The sequence below is a fragment of the Ciconia boyciana genome, chromosome 1 (assembly GCF_034638445.1).
Source record: "Ciconia boyciana chromosome 1, ASM3463844v1, whole genome shotgun sequence".
Taxonomy (NCBI): Eukaryota; Metazoa; Chordata; class Aves; order Ciconiiformes; family Ciconiidae; genus Ciconia; species Ciconia boyciana.
This window is the reverse complement of record NC_132934.1, coordinates 46,419,922-46,435,774: the sequence shown is the minus strand read 5'-3', so window position 1 is coordinate 46,435,774 and position 15,853 is coordinate 46,419,922. Positions and strand designations below refer to the sequence as shown.

General features: G+C 38.2%; 1 protein-coding gene across 3 annotated transcripts in view; it reads right to left on the bottom strand.

The window, feature by feature from the left end:
• Window positions 1-15,853, bottom strand: part of TMTC2 (transmembrane O-mannosyltransferase targeting cadherins 2) — a 259,847-nt gene that overhangs the window by 56,331 nt on the left and 187,663 nt on the right. For all 3 annotated transcript variants that reach the window (XM_072864568.1, XM_072864577.1, XM_072864586.1), the window contains exon 8: window positions 6,084-6,205. In XM_072864568.1, the coding sequence (XP_072720669.1) occupies window positions 6,084-6,205 (122 nt within the window). The remainder of the gene's footprint in view (window positions 1-6,083; window positions 6,206-15,853) is intronic.

Sequence of the window (15,853 nt, the reverse complement as noted above, 5' to 3'; positions counted from 1 at the left end):
GAGTTTGTCATCAGCAGGCTTTCAGGGACAGGGGAGGGAAGCTTGTTCTATTTGGATTTTTTATTTCACTTTTTATTTTATTGGGTTACTTTGGTTTTGCATCTTTCCATATTCCCAGACACACACGCACAAATTTGTGTAGGCGTTGGAGAAGAAAATATTATTTCTTCAGGTTTGTCTAATCACCTGTCAGAGACTAGGCTTGTAACACTCTATACTCTCAATTTTCACATACTTCTAAACTCAGAAAAAATAAAATCCTTTCTCAGGAATTCTCCTGTTCTTGAATAAATACATTTTTAACTGTTCATTAAGACTTTTCTAGAAGTAAACAAACAAATTACTTATTAACACCCTCAAAGCTTGTCAGTGATCTCATCTTGGAAGAGAATGTTGCACAGAAATAACAAAACATTGTGTTGTATTTTGAAGATATTTTCTGAAATATATGGAAACTTAGGAATGAAATAATTTACAAATTGTATGAGCTTTTAGTGAGCATATTTTATTCAGCGCTGGTGCAGCCTCACCTGGAATACTGTGTGCAGTTTCTGGGCCCCACAATTTAAGAAGGATGTGAAGGTCCTTAAATGTGTCCAGAGGAGGGCAACAAAGCTGGTGACAGTGCTGGAAGGAATGTCCTCTGAGGAGTGGCTAAGGATTTTGGGCTTGTCTAGTTTGGAGAAAAGGAGGCTGAGGGGCAACCTCATTGCTCTCTACAGCTTCCTGAGGAGGGAAAGTGGAGAGGGAGGTGCCGATCTCTTCTCCCTGGTATCCAGTGATATCATGGACGCACAGGAATGGTTCAAAGCTGAGCCAGGGGAGGTTTAGACTGGATATTAGGAAGCATTTCTTTACCAAGAGGGTGATCAAACACTGGAACAGGCTTCCTAGAGAGGTGGTCGATGCCCCAAGCCTGTCAGTGTTTAAGAGGCATTTGGACAATGCCCTTAATAACATGCTTTAACTTTCAGTCAGCCCTGAATTGGTCAGGCAGTTGGACTAGGTGATCATTGCAGGTCCCTTCCAACGGAAATACTCTATTCTATTCTATACAAAAAACCAAAAGAATTAGCACAAGTAAAATTAAACAGCATAGATTATGCTTTTGCTTACTATTGTTCATTTCATCTCTCACAAAATGCAAGTTTAAAATTTAAATTGCCCTTTGGAACAGTAGTGACATTAGCTATGTGCAAATGGGAAACTGGTAAAATCAGCCTAAGATTATGACATGAATTAGTATCTGTCACTTACAGCATGGTTATAATAATTTTAAGTTTATCATAGTAGAAGAATAGTGATTTACCTTCCTTACAGTTTTACTCATGACCTTGCAAAAGGTAACCCATTCTGGTAGAAGCTCCTCTAAAATCTCTTTTCAGTAAGAGAGGATACTAGGTGTTAATATTAAATACATGTCTGTACCTCGACTTTGATTCAAAACACTGCATTTTAGTGAACTGGAACTAGGTTCAGCATGAAAACAAAGAAAGGTACACAGAATCATAGAACGATTCATGTTGGAAGAGACCTTGAGATATCCTGTCCAATCCCCTGCTCAAAGTAGAGTTAACATTTTATTTAGACCAGATTGCTCAGGCAAGTTATTGTTCAAGTTGGAAATAATAATTAAAAAAAAACAAACCAAACATATTTTTCATTGCTAAGCTAATAAACTCATCTAGTATACAGTGCCTTTATTTTAAGTGTGCTGTGGAACTCAATATTAAAATAAAGAAAGAAAAAGAAAAGACAGGCACAGGTCATTGTGGATTTAGAAAATGTGCAGAGTCCCTAGTTTGTGTTTGACAGAACCAAGGCCATACAACATGAACAAAACAAACAACTTACACTCTAGAATGCTAATTCCTTTCTACGTCCCTGTTTATGAAATTCTGAAAAGCTTTTGCTGAAAGTTGGGAAAGGATAGCCTGCTGTAATGAGCAAGCAATTTTGCAAATCTCTAGTCTACAACACTGAGCATAAGCCGCCCTCACAGTTCCTTATGGGAAGGCAAAGAAAATAGAAGGTACAAAAAGGTAGTCCAGGTATCCAGATTGGCACTAAGGGATTCAATGAATCATGTCATGCTGCTTTTAGTAAGCATTAATACTGGCAATAGACTTGAGGAGGCAGAAAAGCTGGGGTTAAAATTAAGCCACTTCATTGGAATTTAAGTCGGGAAGTAAAACATAGCTGAATTTGTGAACTTTACAGGTTTGACTTTACTGCTATTGGTTTTTATACTAGAACTGCCTTTGGCTGGAACTTCGGAACTTGTCTGAAACCTCCTCCTCTCCTCCCTCACCCCCCAATTTCACTGACAGAGAAAAATTTTCTATCTATATTAGCACCCACTTCCACCCTTCACTTCATCAACCATCTCACATTTCTCTCCTGGAAAAGAGACACAGAGAAGTGTTATCAATAGTTTTGTCTCAGCACTTATATTCAGAAACAGGATTGCAAAAAGTCTGAAGGTTTGGTTCCAACAGATGAGGGTAAAGAAGCCTTTAAAACGCCTCTCCTCTAACATCTGAAAACTAACTGAAGTAGGCTTTTCTCTCTCCTAAATATACAGGCTGTGAGAAAATGACCATGAGCCTAGGTAGCAAAGTTCAGCAGAAGAATAAATCACAGTGGTACCTCAAGTTAGGTATGAGCTGAAACAACTATGCCAAAGGGAGCAGCTCTAATGCTACTGAATCCTAAGGAAGTCTATGCAGACTTCCAGGAAGCGTGTCAGTTACAGCAATCGTATATTTGTGATGTACAGTTCAGTATACTAGAAACTAGACTAAATTCATTTAATGTGAATCACTGAGCAGATGTTAGGCTGCAAAACTGATCAAGGATAAGTGACCAACATGGAGACAAAAATCCATATTCTATTGCCAAATCTCTTCAACATCCATTTTCCTGTTGAATGTCTTTTCAGACTTTTTAGCTGAAAGAATTAAATGAAGTAAATGCCAAATTTCAGTAAATCACAGACAAATGAACTTTTTTTCCCCCATGAATGAAATAACCACCAGAAAAATTTTCTGCCATCTCTAATTACTTTGTCATCAACGTGTTGCCTTGTTACGTGCTTATGAAGTCCTATGTCACTACAAGCCAACACGACATCAGCACCATCTTTTCGGCTTACGCTGCTGTTAATAGAATAGACATGAACCCTGCCTGTACATATTGCCATGAATACAAGAAGAAGCAACAGTAATAAAAGAAAAAAGTGTCAAGAGATGATAACAAACAAACATGATGAGAATAGACTACAATTATGGCACAGAGCAAATATAGGTAAGCAAGTGTGTGTTGAGAAAGGATAGGCAGAGTATTTTATGGCCTATCATGGTGCAGGATTCAGTGTTCAAAGTTGTATACAGCTCCTGTCCTTTTTGCTAATGAGACACATTCTTCCACAAACATAGTTCAGATCCTCAAGGCACAATCCACCTCACATGTATCTTGCGTTTATATCCCTGGAGAAAAGTAAAAAGTTCAATTCTACTATAAGGATTCACATACATTTTTCATCACTGCCTTCCCAAAGTTGGGGTATGCCACTAATGTTTAATCCTGTAACTGAACTTTCATAATGAGGGGACAAAATTAAATTTTTCTTTTTAGTGGCTCACAAAGTTTGTACAGAGTTACAGGATTTGGAGATTTTGTTATTTTGAAGAAAACTGTGAGAACTTGTTTCCCAAACAACTTCAAGACTGTCCCTAGCAGATCTCATATTTCATATACTCAGCAGTTCAGGAAATGCAAAATTAACCAGAGGAGTACTGGGGTAGGGCAGTGTGTGTGGAATAGAAAAGAAGAATAAAAGAAAAGAAAAAAAAATGTGGATTTTAATTGAGAAAACTTTCTTTCCCCACAGCAATTCTAATAAATTAGAACTTCTGTGTCAAAGATCTGTTAAGAATAAGCCAATAATGCTGACTTTCTGCTGTTATTCTTCGGTGCAAGATATGAAGATATCTGCCAGAAAAGCAAGGTAAATTAGGAAATTTTGCTGTATAACCTACTTACAGTTCTATCCCAGAAGAAGATAATCAATGAGTGCATGTATTTGTCAATATCCAAGAAATTTTAACTGTAACTGGAAATTGTAGCAAAAAATTGCCTTTCCAGAGCCTGGAACTGACAGGCAGTGGGGATATAACACTAGCACCTTGACTTCCATTACAAGCTAAAAATCCCCATCCAGGTAGTTTTTAATCAAACTCTGTATCTGACATTACATGATAACACTGAACAATTTTTAATTCTTTCTAATTATGTTGTCACTTGTTGCTCATATAGAAAACTTCTGTTCTAATTTCTCCCCCTTTTCTAAATTCAGATACTTTTAGCAGCAATGGATCTGCTGTAATTAATTATGAGCTATTTTTCTTCACTGGATCGCTACCCTGTGTCCAAGGACATTTTTTGCTTGAAGACTGGACAGGGCATAAAAAAGGTCAGAGTAAAAGCTTACAGCTAGGTGAAAAGTTGAGGAAGATATTCAGACTGAGGCACAAGGACTGAAGAGCTGTACAAAGGTGTATCTGTAGAGCACAGAAAGGATATATGAAACCGCTTGGGGTGAGCAATGAAAGCAAACGTGGAAGAGAGAGACAGGAAAGAGGCTATGGTCAGAAAAATGGGAATAAGAAATTGAAAACAAGTGAAAGGCAGTTTTGAAAGAGAATTATTTTAGTGAATAAAATAGAAATCCATTTTAATCTTCAAAAGGTGTGAAAACCAAGGAGGGACTGGTGCTCTGCTATAACTATCATATAGGGCTAGTTTAGCTGGAGCTACAAGCTCATCTATACTCATAAGGCAAAATAAATTTTGAAGAAATGTAAAAGTCCAACTCCTCTGATTTTTTTAGAACTAGCAGTTCTTTTCACATGCTCAAAGAGATGCTCCTAAAGAAGTGTAATTTCAAAGCATGAGACATGTAATTCACAAAGTATAGGTGACACCTCTAGCTCTGCCATAGGCTGCTACAACAACCCTGGTTCAAACACTGAATACCTTTTTGTATTAATATCATTAATAGTGATTTAAACTACTTACAATAAAGGGTTTTGCAACCAGAGAACTCCTCACTATCTGTTATGAAGTTGCTACACTATTAGAACTGTTTTCTTCGGGCACAGCGTGTGACGGATGCACTTGACGCCTTAACCAAACTAGTGGTAGTTTGGTTCAGGCTCCAAAGGAGGTAAAGTTCTAAGCTGTAAATGGGCCAAGAACTCCTCTAGTTTCAATCTGTTCTCTGAAAACCCACAAAGGAGCCGACTGGCATGGAGACCATCGATGCATATGAGCTGGGAACACCGATCATGTGATTAACACGTGAATAGCGGGTGCCTTTTGCAAGACTCATTTATCAAGGAACAAAGAAAGTTGTGAGTACAAGGAGTCTCATGCATACCTTTCCCATCACATGTAATTTGACTACAAGCCAACCACTTTATTCCATAAATATGACAGGCTAAGTGAGCCTTCTTTGAGCTCTCCTGGCTAAGCAGCCTGGCTGCATGGCGGTGATCTCCCCTGGAGCTGGGACACCTTTCAAGGTTGCCCCTCAAGGCAGAGAAACCTTTTACCAACGGCAGATCTTCGGTAAGTGACCGATATCGCGCATAACCTCGTAGTATGGTAACTTTGATTTTGACTTCTTGAATTTGTGCCTTGGTGACTTTGATTTGTGCCTTGGTAGTTTTGAATCACTGTTCAAATGATTGTGCTGTACAGTAATAGAGTGAACCTTGCCATTGAAATTTGTTAAGTCACACTTTTACAACATCATATTAAACCCGCTTTTGCTAATACCTTTGACAGTTCTTTAAGTGATCTAAATCACCCATTCACGACACAGAGGTAGAGATATTTCAGGAATGGATGCAATGTTTCACAAAAAAATGATGCTGTCAAAATCCTTAATTAGAAGGCATGACTGAAATAGCGTGACAAATAGGGCAATAAGCAATTTGCAGGACAAAGTCTTCCCATCCCTTTACCTCACCTACTCCAAGGGCCTGGGACCAGCTCCCAGGAGCTGCTGATGAACTTACCGTCAGAGCCAGCAGTTTTCCATAGGTGAGATGGGCTGGGATGTGGTCGCTCTTGGATCGCAGTGACTCCACGTACCAGTGCTCTGCTTCTGGAAGCCGGCTCATTCTCATATAGGCTTCTCCTACAGGGTGAAATAAATGTTAGTGAGAATGCCCAAAATTTCTCAGAATTTATCATCTCATTTATAATTTGCTGTTTATTAAATGGGCAGAGATCTTGAAAAGGGTGAAGTGCTTTGAACACCTGCAATGAAAAAGCAAAATAGCCCTACAAACACTTGAGTGAGGAGATTGAGTTATGGCCTTATTAGTGCTGAAAGAGCATGGCTGAGATGAAAGTCTTGTTGGAACAGAATTTCAAGAGAGAGCTCCAGCTGATAAGTTTCAGTCAAAAGTCTCAAAATAACAGAAATTTTATCACATCTACTATAGAGAAGTTACTTCTTTTCCATCAATGTACATTGCACATCATGGAGTGGTAGGGAGAATACAGAATGTCCTTGCACTTAAACATAATACATCAAGAACCTAGATGTAAATGTGCCCCTGCCCGAGCCCATGACGGACTGAAAATACCTACAGGAGAGTCAGGATTTCACCATCTCACCAGCTGATTCATTCCAAATAAATGGCTAAGTAACTTCCCAAAATTATGAAGTCACAGTTTATCCAGTGCCACCACTGGAGGATCAAGAGAGGACTACGTCTGACCCAAGTAGAGGATGGCTAAGGCTGTCTCCAGGTGAGTCACTGCTCCCAGTTCTGCATGACACGGAAATGAATAGCTGTGTATCAGAGAGAGACAGAAGGACCAGTGTTCTCTGTTCAGATTTGAGGCCAATTCTCACACCCCCAAAACTCAGAGAAAAAGGTACCACCTACATGCTCAAAGAAAGAAAATAGAAGGAACTCTTATCATGGGAGTGATACTTCACCTTGAGTATTTACAGGGGCTATGGAGGATTTTCTTGATGAAAGAAAATTGGACTAGGTCCAGTTAGATTTTTTTTTTTTTTTTCTATCTTTGTCACCAGAGGATAGGGATCCCAGGCAAAACGTGGCACATAAGTTTGAGATTCGGGAATTAGGGTGCAGTGCATGCAAAATGACCAAACCACAGCCCACAGATAAAATGAGCGTGATGTAGAGTCAGAAGTCACACTGAGCCAAGGCTAAGGGGACTCAATATGATTTTTATGAGCAAATAGAGGTTTTCCAAAAAGGGGTGCAAGCTTGTAAATCTAGCAGACCAGGATTTCTAATTCAAGGATCTACAGAGCATTCTGTACTCATGCACTGGTCTTGGATATCTGATTACATACACAGAGGTAGCTGATGTTGCAGTCCCAGAAGTACTCAAGTCATTCTATTGCTGGTTAGGGCCAAACTAAAAGAACAATCCCCCAAAAAAACAAGCCAAATTGAAAAAAAAAAAATCCGAACAGGAAAGAAACCCCGAAAGAACACGAACACTCCCCAAAACCAATGATCGAAATCAAGGATATCAATGTCAAGTGCATTTTTTTCACTATGTAAGTACTCACAAATAAGTGACATAACTTTATACCTTACTATGCACAAAACAAAGTCATGAAGTTAAGTGTTGAAAGGATGGAAGAAGGCAGAAGTCAAGCTACATGCTCCCCTCAACTCCTCTCCCCAGCTGAATGCTTTATGGCAGAATGTTTAATTATTTGATTGCATACTATTTTTCCCACAGGCCCCTGCTTCACTTAGCATCCAGGAAATGAGGAATCCATATTGCCCTTTTCTTTTCTTTAAGTGGAAAATTCCAGCCCAACCTGCTACAGTTTAGCAAAGTTTCAAGCAATTAACAACAAGATCCTTTAAAGAGAAACGTAAGCAGCCATAAGAGATGGAGTTATTATCTGCTGGTAGTATATGCTGAATGCACTGCCAAATTTCAGAAAGATCCAAGGTTCTCATCTATTTTCCATGATGGATTCTGATATAAGAAGAGATTAACATCTTTGGAGTACTGGCAAATTCAATTTTTAATAGGTTTTAAGAGCTCAACTACTTTACAAGCTAACCTCCTAAAACTTTGAGGGTATTTCTGAGTGGTGCATCTAGAAACGAAGCTACAATATGTCAAGCTAAATATCAAACTGTAGAAAAAGGAATTTTATTTCCCTGAAGACTTTACAGGGAATTCTCTATAGCTGAACATTTTTCTTCTGAAGAGTCTGTTTTCTGCCCATAAGCCCCATATCGTCAAGAATTGCTATATTATAAGCAATTAGAACATGTCATTACTACAGAAGGAAGTACTGTTAGGGCGTCTGTTATTAATTTCCTCTTCTAAATGATTTACAATGACACTCCTATCTAAAAGAAACCAAAGTAAGTTGAAAACTGACACGAGCTCTGCCACCACCATACTCAAAGACGGGAATAAAATCAAGCAATTGTTAATTGAAGCGTTAATTCAATCAAGTGATTTTATGTGCCAGACTGATGCAATTTTAATAAAAGCTATTCCAGCTTCAGATAGTTTCACAACAAAATGACAGAGAAAACATGTATGGATTGACTTCTGTCATTCAGGATGCATTTGTGTGTTTGAGATTAAAACAAGAAAAACAGTATTTCTCATTTACAATCAAATATTTTTATAAACTTGCAACATGAAGGATTTAGTCATTCGGAAAATAACAGTGTCCATTGGCAGAAAATATGCAAAACAATGGTACATGTGAGCAGGTTTCTATATTTACTTTAACAATTACTTAATTTTAAAATCTTTCAAAACTCATGTTAAAAATCTGAAAGGTCACTCACACACACAATTTATTAATGAAACCTGTCTGATCTACAAAGTTCAATATAGTTGCATTCTACTTTTCCGTTAAAGGTGACAACAACAAAGAAAGAAATTCATAGCAGTGGAAACCTTAAGACATAAATTGACAATTACTTCAGTTCCCTAATCTGTATCAACATGCAATACTGATATGCAATATTGCCTGCACAATGAGTGGTGGCAAGAAATTCAACAGCTAACTGGAGTAAAAGGAGACAAATCAGTCACTCAAAAATTTTTCAGTTTTTACAGTTCAGCTAATATTTTCTGTTATTTATGCACTCATTTCTTAGCTTATTCCAAAAGGAGGAACATAGATTATTTAACTGTAACTCTCATTTACTAATGTAGTACAAGAAAACACATTAATATGCAACTGAAACACTAGTTAAAGGAGTGTATACATAGTTCATTAACACCTCTGTTAATGCTTTATGACAAAGGAATCAGTAATGAGTTACCCTTTAACTCGACTTACACCACTCTAACTAAAATCCTGGCACTCAAGTGGATTTTCTTTGCCATAGAGATAGATCAGTTGCAAGACTACCACTCTCCAAAGTGGTATGTCCCCATATTTCCCCAGAATCCTTGGGACTGAAAAATAATCTTTAAAAATAAACAAAAAAAAACAACAAAAAAGCCCCAACAAACTAAAACAACAACAAAAACACCCCTACTAAAACGATCCCAGGTCAAATTAATTATGAATAATTAAAAAACAATAATGATATTATTAAACATTAAATATTTATATTAAATAATACTACTTATAAAGAATCAGCTTGCTAGCAGCTATTCCCCTGAAAGGCTAACTTTATACTTGATAATGAAGTAGAATGTGATCTTAATACAAATCCTTCCCCCCAAAAAAAAAAAAAAAAAAGACAAAAGTTACGATTTTCTAATACGCATCACATTGTCAAAAAGCAAAATTAGGTACCATTTACATGAATGTATGTTACATGGTTCTAGATTAACCTCTCATCTGCTGACTTCATATTTGTTCTGTTTCAGATGCACATTGTTATACCAAGCAAAGGCCGTCTCCTTGCAGGGAGCATGTTAGACTTATCGATAAGCAAGTACAATGGAACTATGGATGTAATAGCACTGTGCCTCTGTAGGTGCCATGTACCCATACTGTCAGATTAAGGACATATGTTCTTCCTGTGGTCCTCCTCTTAGGACTCCAAAAGACGTGGCTGAAAAGACAACTGAAAAATTATCTCCATAAAGGAGACAATGCAAGGTAAATCTGCCTTTCATCATCCTTGTATATGTTAATTATCTGCCACCCAAATTGCTGGATGGTAAAAATGTAATATAGAAAATGCAGAATTTGGCATTAACAAGAGCAGATGTCAAAACAGAAAGGAAGATGGAGATGCAGTTTGAAAAGGAAAATCTCTAAGATATACATTCAGTCAGAATTTAAATTTCATTTTTCCATCCTTTCTTTGAATTGGGAACATAAAGAGGTTGCCTTACAAAATGATGGAGAGGTCTGCATCCCTGTGTACCACAATACCGCAAGGGTTTTGTGTCTTTAATAATGCAAGCGTGCAGCTTCCTTGTGCAAATCAAGGCTGCAGATGCGCTTACCGTAAATGCACCTCCCTAGATATATAACTTCCTTCTTTTTTCCCTTAGGTACCAGTGCATACAATAACATAATAAATCTAGAAGTATAGTTTGATGTTATATTATACTGATGTTTAAGATATACTGCAAAAGATTAACCGTCTCGGTGATAAATATGCAGTGCATGCACATCTTCACTGAAACAGTTGAAGCATGTGAACTTAATGAGCATCAAGTTCTGTATAGACTAAGCATATTCTGTTTAGGTTTTTTCCTTTTACAGAATAATCTGTACTGTATTTTAAGAGGGAGTCAATCCACATTTACTTTGGTTGAGCAGATTCTTATAGGCCTCGATTAGCCAAAGCAAAGCCTTTGATCTGATTTAATTAGCTACTAAGCTACTTTTGAAGGAAAATACCTGAAGTGGAAAACAGATATAAATGAAGGGCAAAATAAAATCAGTTGCAGCGTGGAACAGCATGGACTTTGCACAGCTGTTTCCTGTTGTACAAAGACTTCCAGTGAAAGAATTATATTGACACAAATAGAAGCATTGAGCTCACCTGAGATAGATAATTTCATTTTCCAACAGATGTGCAACCAGTAGTAAATCATAAGGGCACAAACTAACAATTCATAACTGAACAAGTTATGTTCGTACTCTTTTCTTGCCTTTTACTTTATTTACACACATTTTAAAGATTTTTTTGTTGTTGTTGACATTATGCCAGTACAGGTTTCTTTAAAACACTCTTAATAGAAGCACTTTGCATTAGCATCATGCCTAACTGGGATCCTTGTAGTCCAATTTCAGTCCATATTTTTGGTCTGCAAATGTTATGATTATACTTATTTTCATACAAACCCCCATATGTTTAAAATACAAATGCATTTCAGGCTTAGACTCTTAGCTTTTTCAGGATATTGCCTAAGAAAACTCAAGCATTTCACATGAAATTATAGATCAATAGTCCAAACTAAGAAAACCTGAGAACCTGGATAAAAAACCCTGGTCTCAAACATTGCATCCACTACCCCCTCAGCAATCCACTGCTGTTAACTTCATACCCAGCTTGAATCCCTCAAACAAAACAAAGTGAAAAAACAGGAGACATTGCAATCAGCCCAGAGATTTATATTCAGCTTTGGACAGCAGAGATAAACTACCGTAGCATGCAAAGTCTCAGAGGGGGAAGAGTTAAAGTAGCAGGATGGGAGCAGGGAGGGGGAAAGAAGGAAGCACTGCCTTTTACTCCCATCACTGTTGGAGTGTACCCCATTCTTATTTCCCTAGAACATATAATAAAAAATATGTATGAAAGAAAAAAAAAATCTTTTTTTTCAACCAAGCTAGTTTTAAAAGAAAAAAAGTTTGTAACATACTTTTAGTAAGAAATTACCAGTAAAGCTTCGTGAGATGCACACTGATGCCTGGACCTCAGACAAGTACAGGTACCATGCTCTGTGTAAGTTATGATGTGGGATATGTATTTCACAGTTTAATCATCTTTGGCTCTTAAAAAGTAAGTCTTGCACAGCATGAACTGTAAAACTATACCAGCAAAAGTGTTTCTTGGAGTTCTAAACAATATTTAAAAGTAATTCAATAAAAAAGCATTTAATGGGAGCAAGGGGCAAATGGTATAGGAGCCTTAACAATATTAACAGGTTTGTACAAACAGCCACATCCACCCAAAAGCATAATCAAATAAAGCAATAGTTATGTTAGAATCATCAACACAGAAAGTCTCTCTGCATGCTGAGCCTTTGTACTCACAATGCAAACCTCTGCACCAGATGTAAAATCTGGGTCCCTTTTCCTGTTTTGTACCTGGCTGCCACTTGCATATGATTTGTTTTCTGTCCACGTGCAATGTAGCAGATTAGCAAAGAGAAATCTAAACTCTAATCTGTGCATCATTAACTGTATTCACTCTTGCAATGTTAGCTTCTTTTGTAACTTGCATTTCTCATTAAAAATGTTTTTAAGACCTTGCATTAAATGCATTTGAAAATAGACATTCAGATGTTCGTTGGCAAGGGCAGATGAAGTGTGATCAAGGCATTTGTCTTTATGACAGCATCTTGCCAATCTAAACCTGGACAATGCCACCCCAACATCCTTCTTGTTACTGTTCAGTATTAAAATAAAGCCTCCATGGTCCACCTCACACCACTTCACTGGCAGGAGTATGAATTACTGTAGCAGGTGGGCCAGTGTGGTTTTAAAAGCAATGTAATACAATCAACTGTACAATATCAGATTTCAAGGAACGCAAAAGACATCTAGAGCAGAGGCTGATCCTTAAGCAATCCTAATATTGGCATTAAAGTGTTCAAGATCCCACAGGGACCATTTTATCTTTTGACCCCAGGTTTTAATTGAAACTTTAAACAAAATATATTACCTATTTAATGCAGCTGAGCTGGACTCTGGCCTTTGTAGTGCATGTTGCCATGCCAAGCAAATTAATCTGTGTAACCTTAGCATGTACTTTTTAATTTACATGAAAGAAATATGACATAGAGAAAATAAATACCAAGCCAACCCCATACAACTTGTTGAATAATTATTTTGATTCTAGTTTTAGAGTTTTAATTTTTAGCTGTTTTGGGTTCTTTCAAGAAAAAGAAAAATGAAAAGGTTTTACTTCTTGGTACAAAGCCACAGAAACATATGGTTTCCTTAGCTGAGTTGTTGCACACCTGGCAAAATAAATCACAGCAACAGGAGACCAAAATCTACCCTGCAACTTTTCATATGCACAAACTTAGAACATCTGATGCTGGTCTTCTGGTCCTGCCTTTTGTACCATGAATAAAATGCCAAGTCAAATGGATGGCTTGCTTCTTGAGGCCCAATACTTCTTTTTCCTTTAAGAGGCAAGTTACTTAGGGTTTTAAAGGACGAGAGTCAGCCAGGCAGGCTGGCACACCAGAGGAATGAGTCACTGGGCCTGTCAGAGCAAAAGGCCAATAGAAGCAAGGGCAGGAAAAGAAGTGTAACACAAACAAGGAAAGCAGGTGGTGTAAAGGCTTAACACTGCTGGAGTGTTAATGCTACTGCACTCTGAGCACTGGAGTTCAAACCCTAATTCAGTTTAAACAGTTCGTCTCCTGTTTATTCTCTTTCGAGTATGTCATGTACACCATACGGGGGAAAAAAGCTTCCAGAAAATCTTCAATGAAATGACTGAATAATCATTAAAAATTAGAGGAAGCACTGTTTTCTTACATCACATGCCAATATCTAACACTGAACCAAGCAGTGCAATTGCCAGAGACTCAGAATACATCAATCACAATGAAAACTGCAGTACATAATCCTCAAACTGTATTCTTGGCTTTCATGATAAGCCGTGAAGACTTTTTCCACACGTAAGGAGACAGGGAAGGACCCTTCCTTCCCGAGCAGATGGGCAGCAACTCCCCAGTTTCTCCCCCTTCCTCCCCAGCAATGAGCACATGGTGAGTGGGCACAGCTCAGAGTCAAGTTCATGCAGTTCCAAGCACACGAGACAGGACTGGCCTATTTCAGTTCCTCTAGTCTCCCTTTTAAAGGCAAGAAGTAGGCAGACAACTTTATGTAATGTTGTTTATCAAAGAGAGTGTTATAGTGAACGTGTTTAAAATTTTATCTTGAACATCAAAACAGAAATAAACAATCCGGTCAGCCTTCTGGTGCCCAATGACACGGTATGAGCTGCAGAGCGGATGCACTCCTGATAATGGATGCGGTTGCCTTGTTCTCCTGTCACACCCGATGCAAACAGATGACTGAATAGGTGTTTAGGATTTATCTCACCCAACTTGAGCTAACAAGTCTAAGCTAGTCATCTCAGCTCCTTTTACAGGAGAATTATGCTTGCAGGGGATTATTTGTATAATCTAAAATAGATGTCTAAGTCAGATGAGCTTAATTACTCCCCAGAGGTATCTTTTTCTTTCCACACTATAATGTGAGCGTAGCTACTGAGCTCTGTCTTGTCACCTAACCTTTACACTAGGAGAGACTAACCTAATTCAATGTATCTAACTGCCGTCATGTATGCTCTTGGACAGATGCATCCAGGACAGCCTTAAACAAACCAGCCTGAGTCCTGCTGTTAATAATGCTGCACTGTGTTCAGTTCGAGTCACCACCCTACTCTGTATGTAGCCTCTTGGATTGCCTTTGCAGCATAGCCAACATGCCACACCTCAGCAACTAGTGTGAAGCCAATTCTGGTTTCCCTGCAACAGCTGCCATCACAACAGCAACCAAAATATAAATATATGCTACGTTCAGGGTAAGTTGTACTTTACACAGCTCCATAATACCCTGTTGCTCTTTGCAATAGGCTGAAAGGGGCTAAGGTAAGCTCAGATGACCCTAACTTGTTATGCTGCCAGGACATCCGTGAAGTGCCGGTGGCTGCCTAAAGGAAACAGAAGCCAGAGCGTGGGCTAAGCAGTGGAGGGAGGAAGTGTAGCAGCAGCCAAGCGCGAGCAAAGGACTGAGCTGGTCTTTGTGTTCACTATTGCTTTGTGACTTAATAAATGCAAATCCCAGGAACAGAGTGAACTTGGACGTCATGGACTGTGCTTATAAAGGAAGCTGAGAAAGGCCTCCTGAACCTAAAAAAGTAACCAATAGGCAAAAAAGTAAAAAACTAAAGAACCTTATAGGTCATAGTCATTCTAAAGGGAGCCTCATTCACGGGAAAAGACAAAGGGTGGCACAGGCCTGTTTTGTAATGGAACAACCATCATGCTAGAAACAGCATTGGTTTACTTTTTTCCAATTTCTGTACTTCTTAGGAGCACTTTTATCAGAATTATGAAATATTTATCTGCACTAAAGAGGGCAGTCAAACTTTGGAAGGTTTGCTGGTACTGCAGTACTTCAGCAGTCACTACAGGACACCGACTGTAAGCAGAGGCTTAATTCACAGAGTGGTGACTGTTGATAACCCCACCAAATTTATCAGCAAATGCTGATAGATAAAACTGATAAAACAACAGTTCAGCTAAGACTCTCTATGAACAAAAGTACATGAAATAATCAACTTGTGCGTTTTAGGGACTTTAGCCATTTGCATTAATCTGATAAAGCTCAGCATTCAGGGAGAAGTAACTCTCCACTGAACTGTATGAACTGTTAAGGAAGTATTTATACTATTATTGACATTAGATACTTTGTCACTGTGACAAGAGAAGTACTTAATTTAGCATTTACAGAGATTTGCAAACATGTAGCATCAGTTACAACTACAATTTTAGAATTTTTTTTTCCCCTATGCCCAAGTACTTGTAAGGAGCTAATAACAGATGCCTTTCCTAAATAAGCAGAGAAGAGTGAGAGGTACCTCCTTTCAAC